Below are 25370 nucleotides of genomic sequence, written 5' to 3'. Positions count from 1 at the left end.
TCTTCATCAAGTGTGTAAATGCTGGCCTTTTCCAAATACCATTCCACCTTGAATACTGCCACATTACAGCATAGTGATGATATTTTAATAGCTTTTGTTAAGAATTGTGGCTCATGTTTGTATGCACTGCAGTGATGCCATAGTCTCATTGTACCCCTGTAAAGATCTGAGCTGGAATTGGCCTGCAGAAACCCATGCATTTTTTCACATGAAGATCTGGGCTGGAAATGGTGTGCAGCAATCCATTGACATCCTCTCATGAAGATATGGGCTGGCATTGGTCTGGAGCAATCCAGGCATTTCTTCACATGAAGATCTGGGCTGAAATTCGTGTGCAGCATCCCATTCTGTTTTAACATGAAGATCCAGGCTGAAATTGGTCTGCAGCAGTCCAGGCATTTATTCACATGAAGATCCTGCCTGGAATTGGTCTGCAGCAATCCATGCAGGTCTTCCCATGAAGATCTGGATTAGAATTGGTCTGCAGCAACCCATGCAGGTCTTTACATGTCTTCCCATGAAGATCAGGGTTAGAATTGGTCTGCAGCAACCTATGCAGGTCTTTACATGAAGATCAGGGTTAGAATTGGTCTGCAGCAACCTATGCATGTCTTCCCATGAAGATCAGGGTTAGAATTGGTCTGCAGCAACCTATGCAGGTCTTTACATGAAGATCTGGGTTAGAATTGGTCTGCAGCAACCTATGCAGGTCTTTACATGAAGATCAGGGTTAGAATTGGTCTGCAGCAACCTATGCATGTCTTCATATGAAGATCAGGGTTAGAATTGGTCTGCAGCAACCTATGCATGTCTTCCCATGAAGATCTGGGTTAGAATTGGTCTGCAGCAACCTATGCAGGTCTTCCCATGAAGATCTGGGTTAGAATTGGTCTGCAGCAACCTATGCAGGTCTTCCCATGAAGATCAGGGTTAGAATTGGTCTGCAGCAACCTATGCAGGTCTTTACATGAAGATCAGGGTTAGAATTGGTCTGCAACAATGCCTATGCAGGTCTTCAGCAACCTGCAGCAACCTATGAAGATCTGATCAGGTTAGAATTGGTCTGCAGCAACCTATGCATCAGGTCTTCCCATGAAGATCTGGGTTAGAATTGGTCTGCAACAACCTATGCAGGTCTTTACATGAAGATCTGGGTTAGAATTAGAATTGGTCTGCAACAACCTATGCAGGTCTTCATATGAAGATCAGGGTTAGAGAATTGGTCTGCAGCAACCTATGCATGCAGAATTGGTCTTCCCATGAAGATCAGGGTTAGAATTGGTCTGCAGCAACCTATGCAGGTCTTCCAACCTATGCAGGTCATGAAGATCAGGGTTAGAATTGGTCTGCAGCAACCTATGCATGTCTTCCCATGAAGATCAGGGTTAGAATTGGTCTGCAGCAACCTATGCAGGTCTTTACATGAAGATCTGGGTTAGAATTGGTCTGCAGCAACCTATGCAGGTCTTTACATGAAGATCAGGGTTAGAATTGGTCTGCAGCAACCTATGCATGTCTTCCCATGAAGATCAGGGTTAGAATTGGTCTGCAGCAACCTATGCAGGTCTTTACATGAAGATCTGGGTTAGAATTGGTCTGCAGCAACCTATGCAGGTCTTTACATGAAGATCAGGGTTAGAATTGGTCTGCAGCAACCTATGCATGTCTTCCCATGAAGATCTGGGTTAGAATTGGTCTGCAGCAACCTATGCATGTCTTCCCATGAAGATCTGGGTTAGAATTGGTCTGCAGCAACCTATGCATGTCTTCATATGAAGATCTGGGTTGGCAGCAACCCATGCATTTCTCCTCCTGAAGACCTGGGTTGCAGTCAGTGCTTATCTACACTTAACAAAATCAAATCTTCAGGTTTGGTCAGTGCATGCCATTGTATCAAGTTCCATACATCGTTGCTCATGATATCAATCACTGGTTTTTCCAGTCCAGTCATGAATATACATTGACACTAAACAACAAACAAAGCTCTGATTCAGTATCCTTTGGCATTCCGGACTGCCTCTGTAGTGTAGTGGTTGCAGTGTCTTCCCGGAGAGTGGAAGGTTGCGGGTTCAATTCCCGGCTGCGTCATACCAAAAGACGTTAAAATATGGTACTTGTTGGTCCCTGCCTGGCGCTCGGCATTAATGGGTACAACAAGGACTGGTCGGCTCGGAGTCAGTATAATATGTCTGAGTGGGGTATTCATGCTTAACTGTGGCATGGTATCTCAGTTAACTAGCACTATAAAACCAGCTTAAGTCTGGACTAGTACAAGCAGCCGCACATACACACGCATGCACATTGTCATGTGAGCGAAATATTCTCAAGTGCGATGTTAAACCCCATTTCACCTCACCTCACCTTTGGCCTCCAACTTCAACAGAATATCAGTGGAGAATGTAGAAACCCCCAGTTAAACATCCTGTGCCTCTATATTGATTGAACTGTCGAGTCATACATAGTATACATCAGAATCACAACAGCAAACCTGAGCATTTTCCCGCCGCCTTTCATTGATTTAGGTTTCTTTGTTGCGTCAATCTTGAAGTCAGGGTAACCTGTACTGCAACAGCATTTAATGAATTTGGAGAACAACTTGACACCTGACCACCAGACTCCCACTTTACCAATGCCAATTCATCTGATGCCAATTTCAGTGATTCTTGTACTGTCCTTGTCTCAAAACACACAGCCACTGTTTTGTCTGAAAACATGTCTTGTGATTATCACCGTCTTGCGGAATGTCTGTCAGTGTCGTCGTTCGTGTAACTCTGTAACACAACAGTGGAGTCACACCAAATCTGGACAACAGAAATAAGGCAAAATATCTTGTCTGTGGTAATAAATAATGCACTGAGCTTGTCAGTCCAACCGACTAGATCGAGGTATTTATGGTTGGTAATCAAAAATGATATATTTCAGAGGGCAAGTGGCATTCAATATTGATTTTGTTACCAGATAGGAACCTACAAACAAGTATGCTACCGGACCATGAGTAAGCCTTATTGTATGAAGATTCGAGAAAATTACAAGCCTTTTCTTTGTGCCTATAGCTCCAAAATGTCAACATTGTTAAAACCAAGGAGTTGAAAATGTGATAAAATTTGCAAATATAATTTGAATATGGATAAAATCTTAATGGAATTCATTAGCTCATAAATATATTTGTCTTTTTGAATTTTGATGAGAATGTTCATCTATTGATACTGATTACATCTGAGAATATTTGAATGAAACCATCATTACAAAGTCTGATTGATTAGGGTTTATTGATTTAACACTTCAGGTATTTGTTTTGTTAACATGGAAGTGTAAACACAGTTAAGAGGGAAGTGTTCTGTTGGATGAATGTGATTAGGTTTAATGTGTTTGAAGCCTCTGGTTTTGTATTCTGTTTCCGGATATTAGATTTCATTTTTGACATTTGAAGTTCAACTCTCTGAATCATTAGAATTGTGAAATATTTCAAATTGGTTCAAGGTAACAAAAGATTATTTGGAGTATTTGCAAGTATTTGTGTATCTGAAATTACTGTGACTTTAGGAATGTTTATGGTAGGCTTATCAAGGTTCAAATTTAACATAAAGACTTAATAGGATCTTTTACTTGCACACAATACATTTCTGTGTGGAAATCTGAGGACAGAGTTGAACTGTCAAACCAACCAATCAGTATTGAGTTCCTTATATATATGATTTCAACTCTGCTGGGGTAGCCTAGTGGTTAATGTGTTGGCTCGTCATACCAAAGACCCAGGTTCGATGCCCCACATGGGTACAATGTGTGAAGCCCATTTCTAGTGTCCCCCACCATGATATTGCCCGAATATTGCTAAAAGTGGCGTAAAACTAAACTCACTCAACTGTGTCATGAAATTGTGATGATACCAGGTGTTTGCCAAAAGGTGAGCATAACGTGCCTCATTGGTCGCACCTGTCACAAACACATGCAAAGGCAATGCAAAAACCTGAACACATGAACACAAGTCAAAATAATGAGTTTACATCGGATCTCATTTTTGTCACCAATGTGCCAAATTTTGAAATATCCTCCACTTGTCAACCATCTCTACTGTGTCCTTGAATAATAGCATTTACTTCCTTTACTACTAAACTCTTCAGGACCTTATTACAAGCCTAGTGGTTAAAGCCTTTGCTCGTCACACCGAAAACCTGGGTTCGATTCCCCACATGGGTAAAATGTGTGAAGTCCATTTCTGGTGTCCCCCACCATGATATTGCTGGAATATTGCTGAACGCGGCGTAAAATCATACTCACTCACTCACTATTACAAAAATTGTATCTAATGCTAAGTTCACACTGTCGTACGATTCGTTATGAATGCCACGATTGGCCATTTGTAGCTGATTGTGGAACTTCTCTGAAATTTCTGGTTTGGATACGAGGTGATGCGAGTCGATACATTTTGATACGATTTGTTGTGCTTGGATGCGATATTGTCACGATCTGATCTCCCATTCAGATACGATCATATACGTTGTGATAGGATTGTCCCTATTGACTCGTGATTGGGTCGCGATCTGACAAGATCATCATGGCTTGGGACAATGTGGTACGTGCAGGTACGTTCCGATACATTCATCACGAACCGATGCACTCTGTTGCGATAGGATACGATTGTGGTCGCGATGTCTTTCACGATCAAGATCGAGGTGATCATGATTTGAGATATGATTGGACCCCGATGGGTAAATATTAATATACAGCCCGACTGACCATGGACTTCACTGTTTCTTGAACTTTAACAGAATGAACACTACAACCACAACCATGATTGGTTCCGATCACCACAATTTGGAAGCACAATTAAACGCCATATGTTGCGCTTTGTTACGATTCAGTACGATCTGATTCAATGATTACGATTGACAATTAATCGTGTTGATCGTAGAAAATATTTGAACTGTCCAAAATATTTCTGTGATCAACACGATTGCCACGACTGACCTCAAGATCTGATAAGATCTGATAGGATCACCATGATTAGTCTATAATTAAGACCACGATTTCAGTCGTGGCGCGAATCATGATAGTGTGAACATAGCATTACCATTGTTTGACGCTTAAATTTAGTGCAGTTAATAAGGACCCTAAATAATTTGAAACATCGGGTCTGACACCAAATCGTCCTGCCACAGGTCTATGGGCAGGTTCCTGTTTTGACCACTGACTGCCTTCAGTAACATTAAAACCTGTACTTTACTCAACATCTGTCTGCAGACCTAAAAGAACATACAGAGAGCTTAAAAGTGCTTTTGATGTTTGAACCTGAATTCTATAACACAAATTCTGTCTGAAAATCTTCAGTGATGCATACTTTCAGTCTAATCATCTCAGCATTGACATACTTAACATTACTTATTTATGGGTCATTGTCTAATATTTAATTACCTTCCATTCCATTTTTTCTTTCAAGTCTTATTTCTGGAGATAGGCCTTACTCAACAAACTTTATGTCTTAGGACAAATTGCAGGTCGTTAATACCTGTTTGTAGTTTTCCTTTTCAGAACATGTACTTCTAAAGGGTTGACGAGAACATTTTCTTTTAAGATTTATCAGAAAATCATTTTTCAGTTTTAGTGGTTTAGGATTTGGAGTTATTTTCAGGAACTAATACAGTCTGAAGAGCATTTGCAATTGATTAAGACCGACCTGTGTGTACCCAGAATATTCTTGAGCTATATTAGAGTTTGATTGTGATGAAACGTCTAATTTTGTGTGATTCTCATGGCCATTTTCTGGTGTAGTGCTGTAGGGGATAGCTATGGATGACTTCATTAGGTGGAGAGGACGCAGATTAATTCAGTTTGATGTCTTCCATTCTATTTGCATTTTTGACTGGACTATAATTGTAACAAATGCTTGATGCTTGTGATGACATTTTGTTAATGTCATTGAACAAAGTAATCAATAGAAGTATGTTGACAACGGAATTCAGCTATAATTGTTTATGTTCTGAATTGTAATTATGGCTCACCTTTGGATGAAATGTTTCGGTGTATTTCTGTGGTTCAAACCTTGGTCACCTCATAAAGAAAGATGTTAAAGATGGCACTTGTTGTTACCCTGCCTTGTGCTAGGCATTGGCTGGGTGAAACGAGGGCTGATTGGCTTGTGTCGGTGTAGGGTATCCATGCCAAACGGGCGGATTTCAGTGGTCTAGCTCTCTGAAACCAGTTTGAACAATTGCAGGCCTACCATACAAACGGTAAACAAATCAAACTCATATTATTATATGGCCTACCATACAAACAAACAAACTGAACTCATATTATTATTATTATTATAGGATATTTATATAGCGCACATATCCAGGCAACAAGTGCATGCTCAAGGCTCTGGTATTTTCGCCTCGATCATTGGATGTCAATCTCAACGGCACATCGTATTATCAATCTCAACTCCCTGGGGAGTATACAACTCTTGCAGCCACTAGGCGCACCAAGTTAATGTGGCTTTCTCATCCTAACAAGGTACCCATTCACAGCTGTGTGGACTGGGACACATAGTCACAGTACTTTGTCCAAGTTCACTGCACGTTGCTGTACCCGCAACTAGGTGTTTGCACGTATTCATGTGGCCACCATCTGGTCATATACCAACGGATTCGTGGGTTCTTTTAAGTGCACAGGGTTGTGTACTGTACACTAGGGGTTGTGACAACACTGAAAGACACTGATATACACCAAAACAGAACAAAAATCACCAAAATAGGAAAATAAACTTCCCAAACTGCAACAATATCCTCCAAAACCGAAACAATACATCTGTTATGGAAGACTAATCATTTGAAATGGAAACAAAACTCTCATATCAGCTACAAGAGCGCGCGAGAACGGTCGCTGAGCGTACAAAATGGCATTCATAGCATCCCAACACGGCAGTCATAGCATCCCGAAACGGCATACAAATCATCAAAGATGGAGGCGAAGGGAGACGAATAGGCTTTGGTACATAATGTTTTTCGTCACTATGAGTCTAATCTTGAAAATTTGATATCGGGATGTAGCGCATCAACCCCATATTGTAGTAAGCTTCAAACCCATGTCCATACTTCTCAGTGTCAGGCTTGCAATTCTGCACAATGTGGTCCCTCGTTCGACCGAATAGGATTTTTGTCAACATGTCGTGCTACTGTTTCTCTTCAGTTTTGTTAATAAAGTATTCATGGCATCACATTCAACATTACTATATTTTAGCGATTTAAAAAGTTTACAAAAACTTTGTTTGAATTGGCCTGTCTTTATCATGGTGTCCATGCTGTTTGATGTCTGGCCTGCCTGTAGCATGGTGTCCATGCTGTTTGATGTCTGGCCTGTCTGTATCATGGTGTCCATGCTGTTTGATGTCTGGCATGTCTGTATCATGGTGTCCATGCTGTTTGATGTCTGGCCTGTCTGTAGCATGGTGTCCATGCTGTTTGATGTCTGGCCTGTCTGTATCATGGTGTCCATGCTGTTTGATGTCTGGCCTGTCTGTATCATGGTGTCCATGCTGTTTGATGTCTGGCATGTCTGTATCATGGTGTCCATGCTGTTTGATGTCTGGCCTGTCTGTAGCATGGTGTCCATGCTGTTTGATGTCTGGCCTGTCTGTTGCATGGTGTCCATGCTGTTTGATGTCTGGCCTGTCTGTAGCATGGTGTCCATGCTGTTTGATGTCTGGCCTGTCTGTATCATGGTGTCCATGCTGTTTGATGTCTGGCCTGTCTGTTGCATGGTGTCCATGCTGTTTGATGTCTGGCCTGTCTGTAGCATGGTGTCCATGCTGTTTGATGTCTGGCCTGTCTGTATCATGGTGTCCATGCTGTTTGATGTCTGGCATGTCTGTATCATGGTGTCCATGCTGTTTGATGTCTGGCATGTCTGTATCATGGTGTCCATGCTGTTTGATGTCTGGCCTGTCTGTAGCATGGTGTCCATGCTGTTTGATGTCTGGCCTGTCTGTAGCATGGTGTCCATGCTGTTTGATGTCTGGCCTGTCTGTAGCATGGTGTCCATGCTGTTTAATGTCTGGCCTGTCTGTAGCATGGTGTCCATGCTGTTTGATGTCTGGCCTGTCTGTAGCATGGTGTCCATGCTGTTTGATGTCTGGCCTGTCTGTATCATGGTGTCCATGCTGTTTGATGTCTGGCCTGTCTGTAGCATGGTGTCCATGCTGTTTGATGATTGGCCTGCCTGTAGCATGGTGTCCATGCTGTTTGATGTCTGGCCTGTCTGTATCATGGTGTCCATGCTGTTTGATGTCTGACCTGTCTGTATCATGGTGTCCATGCTGTTTGATGTCCTGGCCTGTCTGTATCATGGTGTCCATGCTGTTTGATGTCTGGCCTGTCTATGGCATGGTGTCCATGCTGTTTGATGCTGGCCTGTCTGTTTGCATGGTGTCCATGCTGTTTGATGTCTGGCCTGTCTGTTGCATGGTGTCCATGCTGTTTGATGTCTGGCCTGTCTGTTGCATGGTGTCCATGCTGTTTGATGTCTGGCCTGTCTGTAGCATGGTGTCCATGCTGTTTGATGTCTGGCCTGTCTATAGCATGGTGTCCATGCTGTTTGATGTCTGGCCTGTCTGTAGCATGGTGTCCATGCTGTTTGATGTCTGGCCTGTCTGTTGCATGGTGTCCATGCTGTTTGATGTCTGGCCTGTCTATAGCATGGTGTCCATGCTGTTTGATGTCTGGCCTGTCTGTAGCATGGTGTCCATGCTGTTTGATGTCTGGCCTGTCTGTTGCATGGTGTCCATGCTGTTTGATGTCTGGCCTGTCTGTAGCATGGTGTCCATGCTGTTTGATGTCTGGCCTGTCTATAGCATGGTGTCCATGCTGTTTGATGTCTGGCCTGTCTGTTGCATGGTGTCCATGCTGTTTGATTAAGTTGTATATTTCGAAGACATTTCTGGGACTGTTACATCTTTGGTTTCCTGATGACAAAAGTTTTCTTCATGGTATCAGAATTAGGAATGAAATTGAAAACATGAACTCAAATTATGATGATTAAGGGCCATATCTTTAATAAACTTTGGCTTGAAATTTCAACGGTGTATCTGAACCCCAAGATGGATGAACCAACAAATGGACTGTCTCAAGTTTTCATTATTTGTCTGAGTCCAAAGAATTGCACTTATTTACTATTAGTTCTTATTTTTTAAAGTTCAGAGGTACTTCAATAATTTCATGTAATATTGCAGTAAGTATTAAAGCTTCTGCCTCTTTGTTTGTAGTGTTATCAGTGAAAGTCAAGGTGAATCGACAAAGCCAAAGTATCCTTATAACTGTAACATGGGCTTGAAACCTTTCTCATTCCAATTTTGGCAGTTGTATGGGTCAACTTCTTTGAGAGGCATTTTAGAAGTTGTATAGATGAAGGAAAACCAAGGTCTATGGATAGTCAACTTCTTTATTGCAATGATTGTGATGTTTCATTGTAGGTACTAACACCGTTATCAAGCACTATGCAGCTATGTATATATTCTCCATGTTACAACTCTTTGTATCACTTGCTTGATAATGGTGTTAGTACCTACACCAAAACGTTGCACTCATTGCAATAAAGAAGTTGACTATCCATAGACCTTGGTTTTCCTGCATGGGTCAAGCTAAATCCCTTTCTTTACATTAGACTCCCATTCAGTGAATAAAGTCTGAGTTAGTTGAGCTACTAGGAACATTCCTATTCTTGGAATTTAATTTTGAATGTATATTTCAGATCGTCGACCATCCCATTCCCACAACCATGACGATAAGTTGTCCCTCAACAAGATCCTGGAGGTCATTAAGAAGGGAGATGACCAGGAACTTAAAGATATGAACAAGAAGCTTCAGCGTATGTTGGAAGAGACCCTCACCAAAAACATGCATCTCCAGCAGGTAGGACTTGTGTTAAAACATGCATCTCCAGCAGGTAGGACTTGTGTCACCTGTGTTAAAACATGCATCTCCAGCAGGTAGGACTTGTGTCACCTGTGTTAAAACATGCATCTCCAGCAGGTAGGACTTGTGTCACCTGTGTTAAAACATGCATCTCCAGCAGGTAGGACTTGTGTCACCTGTGTTAAAACATGCATCTCCAGCAGGTAGGACTTGTGTCACCTGTCATGTTAAACATGCATCTCCAGCAGGTAGGACTTGTGTCACCTGTGTTAAAACATGCATCTCCAGCAGGTAGGACTTGTGTCACCTGTGTTAAAACATGCATCTCCAGCAGGTAGGACTTGTGTCACCTGTGTTAAAACATGCATCTCCAGCAGGTGGGACTTGTGTCACCTGTCATAAAACATGTATCTCCAGCAGGTGGGACTTGTGTCACCTGTGTGAAAACATGCATCTCCAGCAGGTACTTGACTTGTGTCACCTGTGTTAAAACATGCATCTCCAGCAGGTGGGACTTGTGTCACCTGTGTTAAAACATGCATCTCCAGCAGGTGGGACTTGTGTCACCTGTGTTAAAAACATGCATCTCCAGCAGGTGGGACTTGTGTCACCTGTGTTAAAACATGCATCTCCAGCAGGTAGGACTTGTGTCACCTGTGTTAAAACATGCATCTCCAGCAGGTAGGACTTGTGTCACCTGTGTTAAAACATGCATCTCCAGCAGGTAGGACTTGTGTCACCTGTGTTAAAACATGCATCTCCAGCAGGTGGGACTTGTGTCACCTGTGTTAAAACCTGGACTTGTGTCACCTGTGTTAAAACATGCATCTCCAGCAGGTAGGACTTGTGTCACCTGTGTTAAAACATGCATCTCCAGCAGGTAGGACTTGTGTCACCTGTGTTAAAACATGCATCTCCAGCAGGTAGGACTTGTGTCACCTGTGTTAAAAACATGCATCTCCAGCAGGTAGGACTTGTGTCACCTGTGTTAAAACATGCATCTCCAGCAGGTAGGACTTGTGTCACCTGTGTTAAAACATGCATCTCCAGCAGGTAGGACTTGTGTCACCTGTGTTAAAACATGCATCTCCAGCAGGTAGGACTTGTGTCACCTGTGTTAAAACATGCATCTCCAGCAGGTAGGACTTGTGTCACCTGTGTTAAAACATGCATCTCCAGCAGGTAGGACTTGTGTCACCTGTGTTAAAACATGCATCTCCAGCAGGTAGGACTTGTGTCACCTGTCACCTGTGTTAAAACATGCATCTCCAGCAGGTAGGACTTGTGTCACCTGTGTTAAAACATGCATCTCCAGCAGGTAGGACTTGTGTCACCTGTGTTAAAACATGCATCTCCAGCAGGTAGGACTTGTGTCACCTGTGTTAAAACATGCATCTCCAGCAGGTAGGACTTGTGTCACCTGTGTTAAAACATGCATCTCCAGCAGGTAGGACTTGTGTCACCTGTGTTAAAACATGCATCTCCAGCAGGTAGGACTTGTGTCACCTGTGTTAAAACATGCATCTCCAGCAGGTAGGACTTGTGTCACCTGTGTTAAAACATGCATCTCCAGCAGGTAGGACTTGTGTCACCTGTGTTAAAACATGCATCTCCAGCAGGTAGGACTTGTGTCACCTGTGTTAAAACATGCATCTCCAGCAGGTAGGACTTGTGTCACCTGTGTTAAAACATGCATCTCCAGCAGGTAGGACTTGTGTCACCTGTGTTAAAACATGCATCTCCAGCAGGTAACATGCATCTCCAGCAGGTAGGACTTGTGTCACCTGTGTTAAAACATGCATCTCCAGCAGGTAGGACTTGTGTCACCTGTGTTAAAACATGCATCTCCAGCAGGTAGGACTTGTGTCACCTGTGTTAAAACATGCATCTCCAGCAGGTAGGACTTGTGTCACCTGTGTTAAAACATAAAACATGCATCTCAGCAGGTAGGACTTGGGACTTGTAATCACCTGTGTTAAAACATGCATCTCCAGCAGGTAGGACTTGTGTCACCTGTGTTAAAACATGCATCTCCAGCAGGTAGGACTTGTGTCACCTGTGTTAAAACATGCATCTCCAGCAGGTAGGACTTGTGTCACCTGTGTTAAAACATGCATCTCCAGCAGGTTGTGGACTTGTGTCACCTGTGTTAAAACATGCATCTCCAGCAGGTAGGACTTGTGTCACCTGTGTTAAAACATGCATCTCCAGCAGGTAGGACTTGTGTCACCTGTGTTAAAACATGCATCTCCAGCAGGTAGGACTTGTGTCACCTGTGTTAAAACATGCATCTCCAGCAGGTAGGACTTGTGTCACCTGTGTTAAAACATGCATCTCCAGCAGGTAGGACTTGTGTCACCTGTGTTAAAACATGCATCTCCAGCAGGTAGGACTTGTGTCACCTGTGTTAAAACATGCATCTCCAGCAGGTAGGACTTGTGTCACCTGTGTTAAAACATGCATCTCCAGCAGGTAGGGACTTGTGTCACCTGTGTTAAAACATGCATCTCCAGCAGGTAGGACTTGTGTCACCTGTGTTAAAACATGCATCTCCAGCAGGTAGGACTTGTGTCACCTGTGTTAAAACATGCATCTCCAGCAGGTAGGACTTGTGTCACCTGTGTTAAAACATGCATCTCCAGCAGGTAGGACTTGTGTCACCTGTGTTAAAACATGCATCTCCAGCAGGTAGGACTTGTGTCACCTGTCATAAAACATGCATCTCCAGCAGGTAGGACTTGTGTCACCTGTCATAAAACATGCATCTCCAGCAGGTAGGACTTGTGTCACCTGTCATAAAACATGCATCTCCAGCAGGTAGGACTTGTGTCACCTGTGTTAAAACATGCATCTCCAGCTGATTTACTTTTATCTGTATACTCAGGAACCAAGCAGCTTGGCCACCTGATCATATGGGTGCCTCTCATGACCAGCATGACCGCCTCCATGGTGTAGTGGTTAGAATGTCCGCCCGGAGAGCGGAAGGTCGCGGGTTCGATCCCCGACCGCGTCATACCAAAAGACGTTAAAATAGGGTACTTGTTGGTCCCTACCTGGCTCTCGGCATTAATGGGTACAACAAGGACTGGTTGGCTCGGAGTCAGTATAATGTGTCTGAGTGGGGTATTCATGCTTCACTGCGGCATGGTATCTCAGTGGGCTAGCACTATAAAACCAGCTTAAGTCTGGGCTAGTACAAGCAGCCGCACATACACATACACACGCATGCACATCGTCATATGAGCGAAATATTCTCAAGCACGACGTAAAACCCAATTTCACCTCACCTCACCTCATGACCAGCATAGGTTGTTGGAAACCAGTTCTGACCATGTATCCTGCCAGGGCTTCTGGTGAAAAGTGTTGACTCTCGGTTTCTTCCTCAATCTCGTTATGTCCGTTATCTGTTGTTTGGTTCAGAGTTGCACACGAGATCAATGCAAGACTCGTTTCTTGTTACACCGAAGATAAACTACATTATTTCACATGCCCAGTGCTAAATAATCTGAAAGGGCTGAAGAAAGAAGTTCTTCAAAGCACAGAACACCATCAACAAAAGTGCTGGTGTTGAGTTCAGTTGTTTCTTTTGAAAAATGGTTTTCTTGTGTGACAGTGTTAGGAGGCATTATGGATGACTTGTTAAATTGAATGGGACTTCTTCAGGGAGCTCTTTTTACTCTTGAAAAGTGGATATCAATTACTTGAAAAATGTGTAAGCATGGGACAATTTAGGTGTAAAATGGCAAGAAACAAGATTAGGTATTTCCCAGAAGTTCAATCGATTGATGCAGTTGAGTCATCTCACCTTTAATAGAGAGTATTATTCAAACAAGGGGATTTTTCACAGAGAGGGATTTTAACTTGGTGAAGTCATCTTTCTCAACATCACACGCAGAATAAGTGACAAGAGTGGCAACTTACACAAATCTGACGTGATCAATGCGGACCACTAGCGCCATGTTGAGATGCCGATGACACGAGTTGAAGGCTGTCTATTGCCATATCGGCACTTGTTCATTGTAATCAAACCATTGCATGAATCTAGTTTCATTTATTTGCTCCCCAATTTGACATGGCAGAGATCTGTGGGTCTTGACAGGATTCTTGGAATTTGTGTTTACTGTGAGAGGAAGAGTGGCTCTAATAATGTCTGTGTGCCCATAATGCCTGGCAGAATGTCCTATAAACGTTGAATATAAATTGGCCTTCATTCTCTCATGCCCTTTGACAGTCAGACACTCTCCTACCAAGGCTTATGAAGCACAATGTACAGGAATGCTGCCTCAAAATAGATCCCGATCAATACCCAGTTATTGAAAAGGGAGCTCATGAAAAGTGAAAAAAGTGAAGACATATCACAATCAGTTTAACTGCCTTTACACCAGGCTGTTGAAATCTGATTGACTTTGACCAGGCGGGGCAGGAAGCGTTTGAATCATGAAGTGAATTTCTTGTTTCTGTGGGAGACTTTGTGTACGTAGTGTGATGACTTAATAAAATTTAATCTGGGAATAGGGTGAGTTTACGTCATAGTCTCACACTCTGACATTTAGAGTGGTATATTCCTATCATTTCTCATAATAAAATCTAATACGGGAACTGAATGCTGGCGAAAAAGTGTAGTCATTTTAATTTCAAATATATCTTGTAAGGAGATAACGTCAAATGCTAAAGTCATGTAACTTCTTCCGTTTTATCTAAAAGGGGAAATATCATCCGAGGGTTAGAAGTATACAAAAGTCTCATACATTTTGATGAACAATTTTGATATTTTGGTTCTTAATAAGGCTACATAGCTGTGATAGTGCACAAATTAGAATTTGTTTATGAAAGTTGTCTTGCTTTTGAGAATTCTCAAATTATTATTAATACTTGTAATCGCAATTTTAGGTCAGATTATATGATTTCATTGTTTAGTTTTATGACAGTTGCATGACAGGCTGCAATTAACAGTTTATGTAACCAAGATGGATGTTGAGTTTAAAGCTGTTTGAAAGTAAAATAATTTGAATTTTTAACTGACTAATTTTGCTGATCCACTTACAAGGACAGTTCCAGAACAGCATTTGTTCATGACATCAAATAAACATTTTAGGAATGTGTTTATGAGGGTTTGTTTTGTTTGTTTGTTTGTTTTTTGGGGGTGGGGGGGGGATTGTTGTTGTTTTAAAAGAAAATAATTTGTATTCATAATGTTTCAGTCATCTTGGAAACTAATGGACTCAGCATTTGGAAACTGTTAATGTTACGTTGGACTTGGAATATAAAGACTGTATTTGAATGAAGACTGAGATATTTAATGTTCTTTATGACATTTCAAGATTCAGATTTCAGCCATTGCAGATGGTAATGGAAATATAATACATTGTGATACATGGAGGGTGGATTCCAACAAAATGTCTTTTAATGATCATATGGATGCCTTGATTTTGTCGTAGTCAGGAGTTCAAACCTGCAAATATACACTATGTGACTTTCACCACAACATTGAAAATTGTTGAATTTTATAGGTAGTGTAATTATGATACTGATATACATGTATAGTAATGATCCCTCTGAAAAGTGAATTTTATAGGTAGGGTAATTATGATACTGATATACATGTATAGTAATGATCCCTCTGAATGGTGAATTTTATAATAGGTAGGGTAATTATGATACTGATATACATGTATAGTAATGATCCCTCTGAAAGGTGAATTTTATAGGTAGGGTAATTATGATACTGATATACATGTATAGTAATGATCCCTCTGAAAGGTGAATTTTATAGGTAGGGTAATTATGATACTGATATACATGTATAGTAATGATCCCTCTGAAAGGTGAATTTTATAGGTAGTGTAATTATGATACTGATATACATGTATAATAATGATCCCTCTGAAAGGTGAATTTTATAGGTAGGGTAATTATGATACTGATATACATGTATAATAATGATCCCTCTGAAAGGTGAATTTTATAGGTAGGGTAATTATGAACCTAGAAAATAGTGTGCATATTATGCACAATGTTCACAGGTTCTTTATTACAAGAGTGTGATGTTTGATAAAGATTCTTGTACCGCCTGACAACGGTCAAGAATCTGTATCGAAACATCGCACTCTCGTATTAAAGAAGTTATTATCCAAAAAGTTTGTCTATATTCTACTTCCCAGCTTCTAAAATGCCACTCAAAGAAATATTTTCAGGATTTTGTATATTAGTGACTCCATTAACACAGTTAGTTGTTTTGAATATATCAGTAATATTAGCCCCAACGACTGCTTGTATTATCATAGACATAGGGTATCCCAACAACACCGCCTTGTAACCTTGTGACTTTGTTCAGCACAATATGACAGCAAAGGGTGTGAGCACATTTTTAATATCTAACCATACAATAAAACAATTGCTCCAAATGTCTTCAATTGCCTTGTGGTATAAGCATTCTCTCATCATTAAGAAGTCTCTCAGGGTACGATTGCTGCAAGGGTACAATGTTTGAGTGATTACTGGTGTCCCTGGCCCTGATATAACTGAAATATTTCTGAAAGCAGCTTAAATCCCAAACAATTGGTTTATCACCTCGCTTGTCAAAATTTTTCCAAATATTTTCACTCTTGATTGCACAAATGTTTACTTTGTCAGGCCATGCAATGAAAGGAACTTAGATTGACAAGATTAATCCATGCATCTTTAACAGATTACACTTGATCATTTTTATGAACTAGAATAACAGTCTTTAATAGAAATGGAAAATTCTTTTAGTGAGTCGTAGAATTAATGATTGAGTTCTGTGAGGTCATGGGTTCGACCAGTCAGGGCCATCAATATGTGACCAAAAAAATGTAAATATTAGGGATTGCCATAGCAATGGTTGTGAACAGTTTGATCGAGTGTGAGAAAGTATCACTTTAGGATGGCAATGTCCCTGTCAAACTTCCTTCATTTGCCCCAAAATACTGACGCTGGGTCACTTTAATGATGTGTAGAAAAAATGGACACTTAGTGAGTCTGTATTCATGGCGTGCCGTCACAATGGAGAAAACGGTTAGAGATAAGTAGTTTCTTGTAATTGCAGTGAATCGTTGCTGATTCTTTTCACACAAACCGACTGTAGCATGACCTCCATAAGATGCGTCTTGGGAGCAATTGACAGAGGGTTCTTCTACTAGCAGTCCTGGTGACATATTCCCTGAACAGCCATGATTTGGATGAAGTATTTGCTATTCTTGCCTGTTGATGTATGGTCCTTGCACTATGTGAATTAGTTCCAAAGTTCACTAGATGGGAGGGCTTGAAAACAACAAATGTTGCAAGCCTTTATTGTGTTTTGTTTGCCCTACTTTATGCAGGTCACTGTTTGCAATATATGTGAAACTAAGTCTTGAGGTTACTACGCTAAATAATTAAAGTGATAAGATCCTTGGTAGTGTATGTTTGCCTGACTTTGTCGTGGTTCATAGACTTTTACATGCATCGCTAAAGATGCATATTCATGCACATCAGTCATTTAGACATGATAAAACATATTAAGCTTTACAGAAATGGGACTAGTGCAGTTAGATAGCAGGCAGGCAGCTATTCTGAACAGTCACTCAGGTTCCCTATGTGATAATAATAAGATGAAATAGGATACAGTTATTGGAAAATTATTTCATTACCGAAATGAAGCTAATAGGCATGAGTTGGCACACGATGAGTATGCAGAAAACAGAAGATTTAAAAAAAACAGGAAACCTTTATATCTTAAAGTTCACAGCGACGACACTGGTATATTCAACGATAGTGATGGTCTTTGGACAAACACACGTACACACATGTACACACACATAGACACATGTCACATGTATACGCATGCAGTCACGTCTGCCACACATCTACACAGACACATACATTGGATATACAATTTTGTTCATTATTGTCAAGATATGTTGACATTAGTTGCTAAAATTTATGGGAATAAATTATTTTTTTCAATTTGGGAAAAATTGTTATGATTTTGTCAAGCAGTTTATTTGGAAGAATTCTTTGATTATGTTTGGTACAGTCTGATATATAGTGTTTCTAGATCACAAAGAGAAAACATTTGCAAAACAAACCATAATTTTAAGTCTTCACATATCTCCAGACTTTTCCCATTCTGTTTCCCAACCAACCTTCCTTTTGTCTCACCCACCTTCCACCCTCATCTTCCCTATCCAAACAATCTGCTACCCACATACCCACATGTTGTCTACCTTCACAACCACTCTTTGTGCACTACTCACCCTCTTCATCTACTCAAAACTAAAGCCCTACCAAACACCCTCCCTACTCTCCTCATTCACTTTCAACTACCCACATCCTTGCTACTCCAACAATCTCACCCCATCTACTACCAACCCACATCCTCTTTACCCCAACATCTCTACTGCAATATCCCTCCTCCACCCAACACCAACCTCTTCACCTGTCTTTGTTGTGTCACCACCCACATCTCCTACTACTGAGTGTCCCTCCCCACCCCTTCTCCCAACCTCTCCCCCCTGTCTTTGTGGTGTCATCACCCACAGCTCCTACTACTGAGTGTCCCTCCCCACCTCTTCTCCCAACACCAACCTCTCTCCCCTGTCTTTGTGGTGTCATCACCCACATCTCCTACTACTGAGTGTCCCTCCCACCCCTTCTCCCAACACCAACCTCTCTCCCCTGTCTTTGTGGTGTCATCACCCACATCTCCTACTACTGAGTGTCCCTCCCCACCCCTTCTCCCAACACCAACCTCTTCACCTGTCTTTGTTGTGTCACCACCCACATCTCCTACTACTGAGTGTCCCTCCCCACCCCTTCTCCCAACACCAACCTCTCCACCTGTCTTTGTTGTGTCATCACCCACATCTCCTACTACTGAGTGTCCCACCCCCCCCTTCTCCCAACACCAACCTCCAACTTCACCTGTCTTTGTTGTGTCATCACCCACATCTCCTACTACTGAGTGTCCCTCCCCTGCTGGAGTGTCCCTCCCCACCCCTTCTCCCAACACCAACCTCTCCTCCTGTCTTTGTTGTGTCATCACCCACATCTCCTACTACTGAGTGTCCCTCCCCACCCCTTCTCCCAACACCAACCCCCTCTTCAATGTGTTTGTTGTGTCTTCACCCGACAGGCTGACATTTTGCTCACAAAAATCACAGCTCCTGTACATAGTGGCTGTGAACATGAAACATCCGCTGGTGTCCAGCCCGACTGTCAGTCAGTTTGTGCAAGTAATTGATTTGGTTAGGACACTTCTCATCCAGGCTCCCTGTTGCTAAAAGCGTCACAGTAATGCAATCTCCTCTGCAATGAAAGTTAATAACATTTCGTCAAATAGTATTTCTCGTCATGCAATCAATAGCTGTATCACATACCAACTTCTGTAGAGCTGGCCTGCTATACACTACCAAATTATTATCTCTGAGAATAGCGACAATATACAGCTGTGCTTGATTATCACTGACAAATATCATGGCACTGATGGGTCTTGCTTAAAGTCACAGCACCAAGGAAGGACAGAATACATGGTCTTTACTCTACCAATTAAGTCCATTCTTTTTTCTCTTTCATATTAGTATGTGCATGTATGGAAATAAAGTATAAAACATGGTTCATGGATAATTTATCTGCTGCTATATTAAACAATTTATTTACTTCTAGAAAGACTTCTACTTCTAATTTTCGATTTAAATGTTTAGATTTTCAAACATGAATATTTCCGAAAATCAAAAAGTCTTTAAAGATTGATGAGAAAATAAAATTTCCTCTGAAAACCTTTGCCAGAGAACATTTTTTTCTGATGGAGTTGAAGAATATTTATTCATTATATATGGCATGCAAAGCATGATTTAGTGTTAATTAGCCCTTTTTCACCCTACTGCCAACGCTTCTGTAAATCCCAGAACAGAGTGTCGGTCTGATTACCTTGCTTATGGATTCCCAGGGACAGAGTCCAGCATAGTTCATGCCAAGCTGTTTACTTGCTTAATTTCCCCCAATCTCTGTCAGTCCACAGTCCATGTTTCCCCCTAACCCACAGACTGAGGACTTGATGCCATTAACTGGTGATGTATCGGACAAGTCAAGAAATGATAAATTAGCGCTAATGATTGCCAACACTGGCTGTTTGCTCAAAGGGACAGTTTGTATGCTATCGGCTTTGTCCTGAAAGATTATATCACTTGGAGGACCTTTGAACTGGACATGCATGTTTAAAGTGATGAATTTTACTTCTTGCTCCGTCAGTGTCATCAGCTAAGGAAATACAGCAGGATTTAAATGGGGGAAACATGGAAGGGATTATTTTCTGCATTTCCAGGATCTTTTGAAATCTTGGTGGTTCTCATAGGCTTTGTTGCAGTGAATATCTCTAAATAACTGGTGTCAGTTTAAAATAGCCTTTGTTGGGCAATTGAAAGTTGAAAGAACACAAAGACATGGAACATTTATGTTTGAAATGTTGTTACAGACAAGATGTTTTTTCAGTTTAAAACAGAATAAAATGTTCCTTGAATTAAAATAACAGTTTAAGCCATTGATTATGTGTTTTCTTAATACAGTTTGTGAATTTTCAAATTTTCAGTATGTCAGGTATCTGTGCATTATTTTAGTTTAAAACAGAATTAAAAATGTTCCTAGTATTAAAATAACATATTAGACCATGTGTATTGGTTATGTATTTTCTTAATACAGTTTGTGTTTTTTTCTTCAAATTTTCAGTATGTAGTGATATGTGAATTTTGACCGCACACAGTTATTTTTGGTTGCTGTTTAACACACACTGAGCAATATTCCAGCTTTACGGTCTATAAATACCTGGACCAGACATCCTCTTAAACAGTTACTAGTTTGAATTGTGATAATATATAAGGGTGTTATGTCTGTGTGTATGCTGCTAGCTCTTAGGATAAGTGGGGTAGCCTAATGGTTAAAGCGTTGGCTCGTCACGCCGAAGACCCGGGTTCGAATCCCCACATGGGCACAATGTGTGAAGCCCATTTCTGGTGTCCCCCGCGTGATGTTGCTGGAATATTGCTAAAAGCGGCGTAAAACCAAACTCAGTCAGTCAGTCTTAGGATAAGTAAAAGTTTAAGATAGAACAAAGTGTCTTGGTCTTGTGGGCTAGTGACAATTTGTGTATCTGAAAAGGTTAACAGTTCACTTAACTACAGAAAAACAGGTCAGAAAAAACATTTTATCATACAACTCTCATTGGCTAACAGATGGTCTATAGTAATATGAAAGAATAAAATGTTTGGCAGATAAAGTATTGTAACATCAGTTGACAGAATCAAGTATTCCTGAGCTTGTTTTGGGTAATTGTTGTGAAATTATTTAATATTGTTAATCCTTCTTTAAATCCTATCTTTGGATTGAGTTACAATAGTTGAGATATAGTTTTTATGATTGCATTTTCTAATGTTTTAATACCTTTCTTTATACTCAAGATTAGTAGTTTTATTACATGTATTATGCTGTGAGAAATTGCTGCTGAAAAATTCTGTCAGGAATAATACACTATTTTTATCACTTTCTTCATACAAAACATATTCAATGGACTATATTCATAACATTAATTATCTGATTAATAATGTGACAAGTGTTTAGTAGCTGATGTTGTGTTCCTATTGGGACTGGCTTTTTTATATTCTTAGGAGCACATAGAATTTAAACAAAAATATATCTTGTTCCAGTAAAAACTAAAAAATAACAGTGTGTTCCCAGGTCTCACAAAATAGATTTGTTTCCCATCATACTAGATGTGTTACAACTACCAAATGAGCTGTAAAAATGAATTTGATCAGATTTTCCTTGTCAGAATTAGAAACAGTGACTAAAACATACTGTCCATACTAAAAGACTCAGTCCTCTTCCACCCTGTCATCCCTGATGCCACAGCCCACCCTGACCAACCCAAATTAGAAGTCCAGAGAGCCCTGAGTCATTCACCTGATGAAGGGGCAAGGAAAAGCCCAGAAACTTTGTCTATACAATATAGAAGAAGTTGACATCCATACTATACTGAAAAGCAAAAGAAACGTCGTAATATTAGAAATGACATTTGAGTATCAATGGAGTATTTGAACCTATGTTTTTAATTATACACCAGAAGTCAAGTTTGAGGAAACATGAATCGTGGTCGTATAGCCTGCATTGCCCAATAAAGTATTGTTTGAGATTGAAGTTAGAAATGTTTTGGTTTTTTGGAGAGGGAAAAGTTCCCACAAACACAACATTGAAATCGAGATGCTGCGTGCATCATAAATGCATTCAGGCATAAATTGCGGCTTGAATGGCAATCGTTCACTTGTTTTCTGAACACAGCAGCTATGACTAGGTTAACGAGATCAACCACAACAAGCTATTGGGCGTCTGCGGCTGGTCAACATGCTCGAGTCATTGCTAATGACTTCAGTTGCAGTGTATGAAACGATAGAGCGTCTTAGAGTCGCGATACAACGCCACCAGCAGCACTGATGACCGTCCGCGTAGTGAGTCAACCCGATGTAACAACACGTCGCCAGGACCGTCATATCGCCATCAACATGTGCAAGACCTATTCGCAAGGGCCAGAGAAACAGCTTGGGTGACCATAGGAAACCACCAGCGACCAGTCAGTGACCTACCATTCGGCGACGTCTCCAAGCCAGGAACCTGTTTTGTCGATGTCCTGCCAGGAGACCCATATTCACCCAACGTCACCGCTGGGAACGTATCCAAGTGGACACAACAGCGGCAAAACTGTCGTGGGGGACAATGGAGACGGGTTATCTTCTCTGATGAAAGTCGGTACTGCATTTCAGTGGCGTATTATTTTTAAAAAATAGGTTCAAATGTTCCATTGATTCTTAAATGTCATTTCCAATATTACGACATTTCTTTTGCGTTTCAGTATATTTTGTCTTATACCCTGAGTTACTCATTTCAAGGATCCTTTCAGAAATTTGAATATAGAATATTGAAATGTTTTAAAATACTGCACTTGAAGATTTATTAATTATGTTTATCCCAATAACTATTACACAATATATTTGCATCCATTCTATGTCTCTGTGTGTGTATCATTAGATGTACATCTCTGCACTGGGTAAACCCCCGACCCTGTCCATCTTGTTGCCTCCGATACCTGGGTTGCCCAAACAGTTCTAACCCTGAATCCTGGGGGTTAGTTTTACAGATTAATTTATGTTCATGTTTTGACTTACTGACACTCTGAAATGAAAATGGTAATTAATATATGAGAAGATATCTGAACATGGAAGAAGTATTGCCCCTCTGTTAAGTGTGAAGAAACCTCCTTCATGTTAAGTTGTCTCCCTTAGACTTATCGGAGCTTGCATCAGTTGTGAGAAAAACGTCCTCTTGTGTTGATTAAGATTGATAATGCAATTTTATGTTTTATATATGTAGAGATTTTGAAGTCGGAATGATTGAGTGGCTGAGAATGTGTGGAAACCAGTGACTGATGTAATGAATATTTTTTGTCGTGAATATTTCCAAGAAGGAAATGTCATATTTATGGGTTTCAGTTTTAGTTTATTAAGTGCTGTAGCAGTTTATCAGATTAATCATACTAAAATGTAGCATGCAGTATAGTCTGTCAGCATAGCTTTAATTTGATCCGTAATATTGTCTCTAAAAACATTTGATTGGAACAAATGCTGTAAATGCATTGATGTATTCCTCTCTGTCCGAAGATATTCTCTTTGTAGAGAGAGCAGTATTGATATCGTGTAACTCATGTTCTGCCAGAAATAGAACTGGAATAAAAACTACATAGCAATGAAATATTGCAGCAGTGGTTATAATGTTCTGTTCCAAATGTGAAAGGGGAGATTTGAAGGGAGACTGTAAGAAGAACCGGCAAGGGGGCTGGATGTGGAGAATGAGTTTGATCGATCTACTGTCAGGGTAGGAGTGAGTGGATGACATGTTAACATAACCTTATTAGGGGCGGTCAAGGTCCCTGTGTAGTGGGAAGGGTGTGTTTTGAATAGCCTTGATGATAACTGGGTGTGACGGTGTTGGGGCATGACATTTAGTGGGTGTGACGGTTAGGGTGTTAGTTGGGTGTGACAGTGTTGGGGCATGACATTTGGTGGGTATGACGGTTAGGGTGATAGTTGGGTGTGACAGTGTTGGGGCATGGTATTTGGTGGGTATGACGGTTTCAGGGTGATAGTTGGGTGTGACAGTGTTGGGGCATGGTATTTGGTGGGTATGACGGTTAGGGTGATAGTTGGGTGTGACAGTGTTGGGGCATGGTATTTGGTGGGTATGACGGTTAGGGTGATTGTTGGGTGTGATAGTGTTGGGGCATGGTATTTGGTGGGTATGACGGTTAGGGTGATAGTTGGGTGTGACAGTGTTTGGGCATGACGTTTGGTGGGTGTGGCGGTTAGGGTGATAGTTTGGTATGGCAGTGTTTGGGCATGGTATTTGGTTGGTATGACGGTTAGGGTGATAGATTGGTGTGACAGTGTTGGGACATTTTATGTGTTGGGTTGAATGATGATTGGGGCACGTTGATTGTTGGGTATGACAGTGATGGTGATTGTTTGTGGTGATTGTTGGGGTATGATTGTGATTGTTCATGCTGATTGTTGGATATGTATGACAGTGTTGGGGCATGTTAATTGTTTTGTGTGACAGTGATGGTGCATATTGATCGTTTTGTATGACAGTGTTGGGGCATGTTAATTGTTTTGTGTGACAGTGATGGTTTATGTTGATCGTTTTGTATGACAGTGTTTGGGCATGTTGATTGTTATGTATGACAGTGTTGGGGCATGTTAATTGTTTTGTGTGACAGTGATGGTGCATGTTGATCGTTTTGTATGACAGTGTTGGGGCATGTTAATTGTTTTGTGTGACAGTGATGGTGCATGTTGATCGTTTTGTATGACAGTGTTGGGGCATGTTAATTGTTTTGTGTGACAGTGATGGTGCATGTTGATCATTTTGTATGACAGTGTTGGGGCATGTTAATTGTTTTGTGTGACAGTGTTGGGGCATGTTAATTGTTTTGTATGACAGTGTTGGGACATTTTGATTGTAATGTATGACAGTGTTGGGTCATGTTAATTGTTTTGTATGACAGTGTTGGGGCATGTTAATTGTTTTGTGTGACAGTGATGGTTTATGTTGATCATTTTGTATGACAGTGTTGGGGCATGTTAATTGTTTTGTGTGACAGTGTTGGGGCATGTTAATTGTTTTGTGTGACAGTGATGGTGCATATTGATCGTTTTGTATGACAGTGTTGGGGCATGTTAATTGTTTTGTGTGACAGTGATGGTTTATGTTGATCGTTTTGTATGACAGTGTTTGGGCATGTTGATTGTTATGTATGACAGTGTTGGGGCATGTTAATTGTTTTGTGTGACAGTGATGGTGCATGTTGATCGTTTTGTATGACAGTGTTGGGGCATGTTAATTGTTTTGTGTGACAGTGATGGTTTATGTTGATCGTTTTGT

At 40.9% G+C, this 25370-nt stretch overlaps 1 protein-coding gene across 1 annotated transcript in view; it reads left to right on the top strand.

The window, feature by feature from the left end:
- LOC124283304 (GRIP1-associated protein 1-like) overlaps positions 1-25370 on the top strand; it is a 104220-nt gene that overhangs the window by 52529 nt on the left and 26321 nt on the right. Inside the window, exon 28 of the mRNA XM_046719338.1 lies at positions 9727-9887. Coding sequence (XP_046575294.1) covers positions 9727-9887 — 161 coding nt within the window. The remainder of the gene's footprint in view (positions 1-9726; positions 9888-25370) is intronic.

Source organism: Haliotis rubra, unplaced genomic scaffold (genome assembly GCF_003918875.1).
Source record: "Haliotis rubra isolate DU_JTF1 unplaced genomic scaffold, ASM391887v1 Scf312, whole genome shotgun sequence".
NCBI classification, from domain to species: domain Eukaryota; kingdom Metazoa; phylum Mollusca; class Gastropoda; order Lepetellida; family Haliotidae; genus Haliotis; species Haliotis rubra.
The sequence above is the reverse complement of the archived record's forward strand: the minus strand, read 5'-3'. Positions and strand labels throughout refer to the sequence as shown.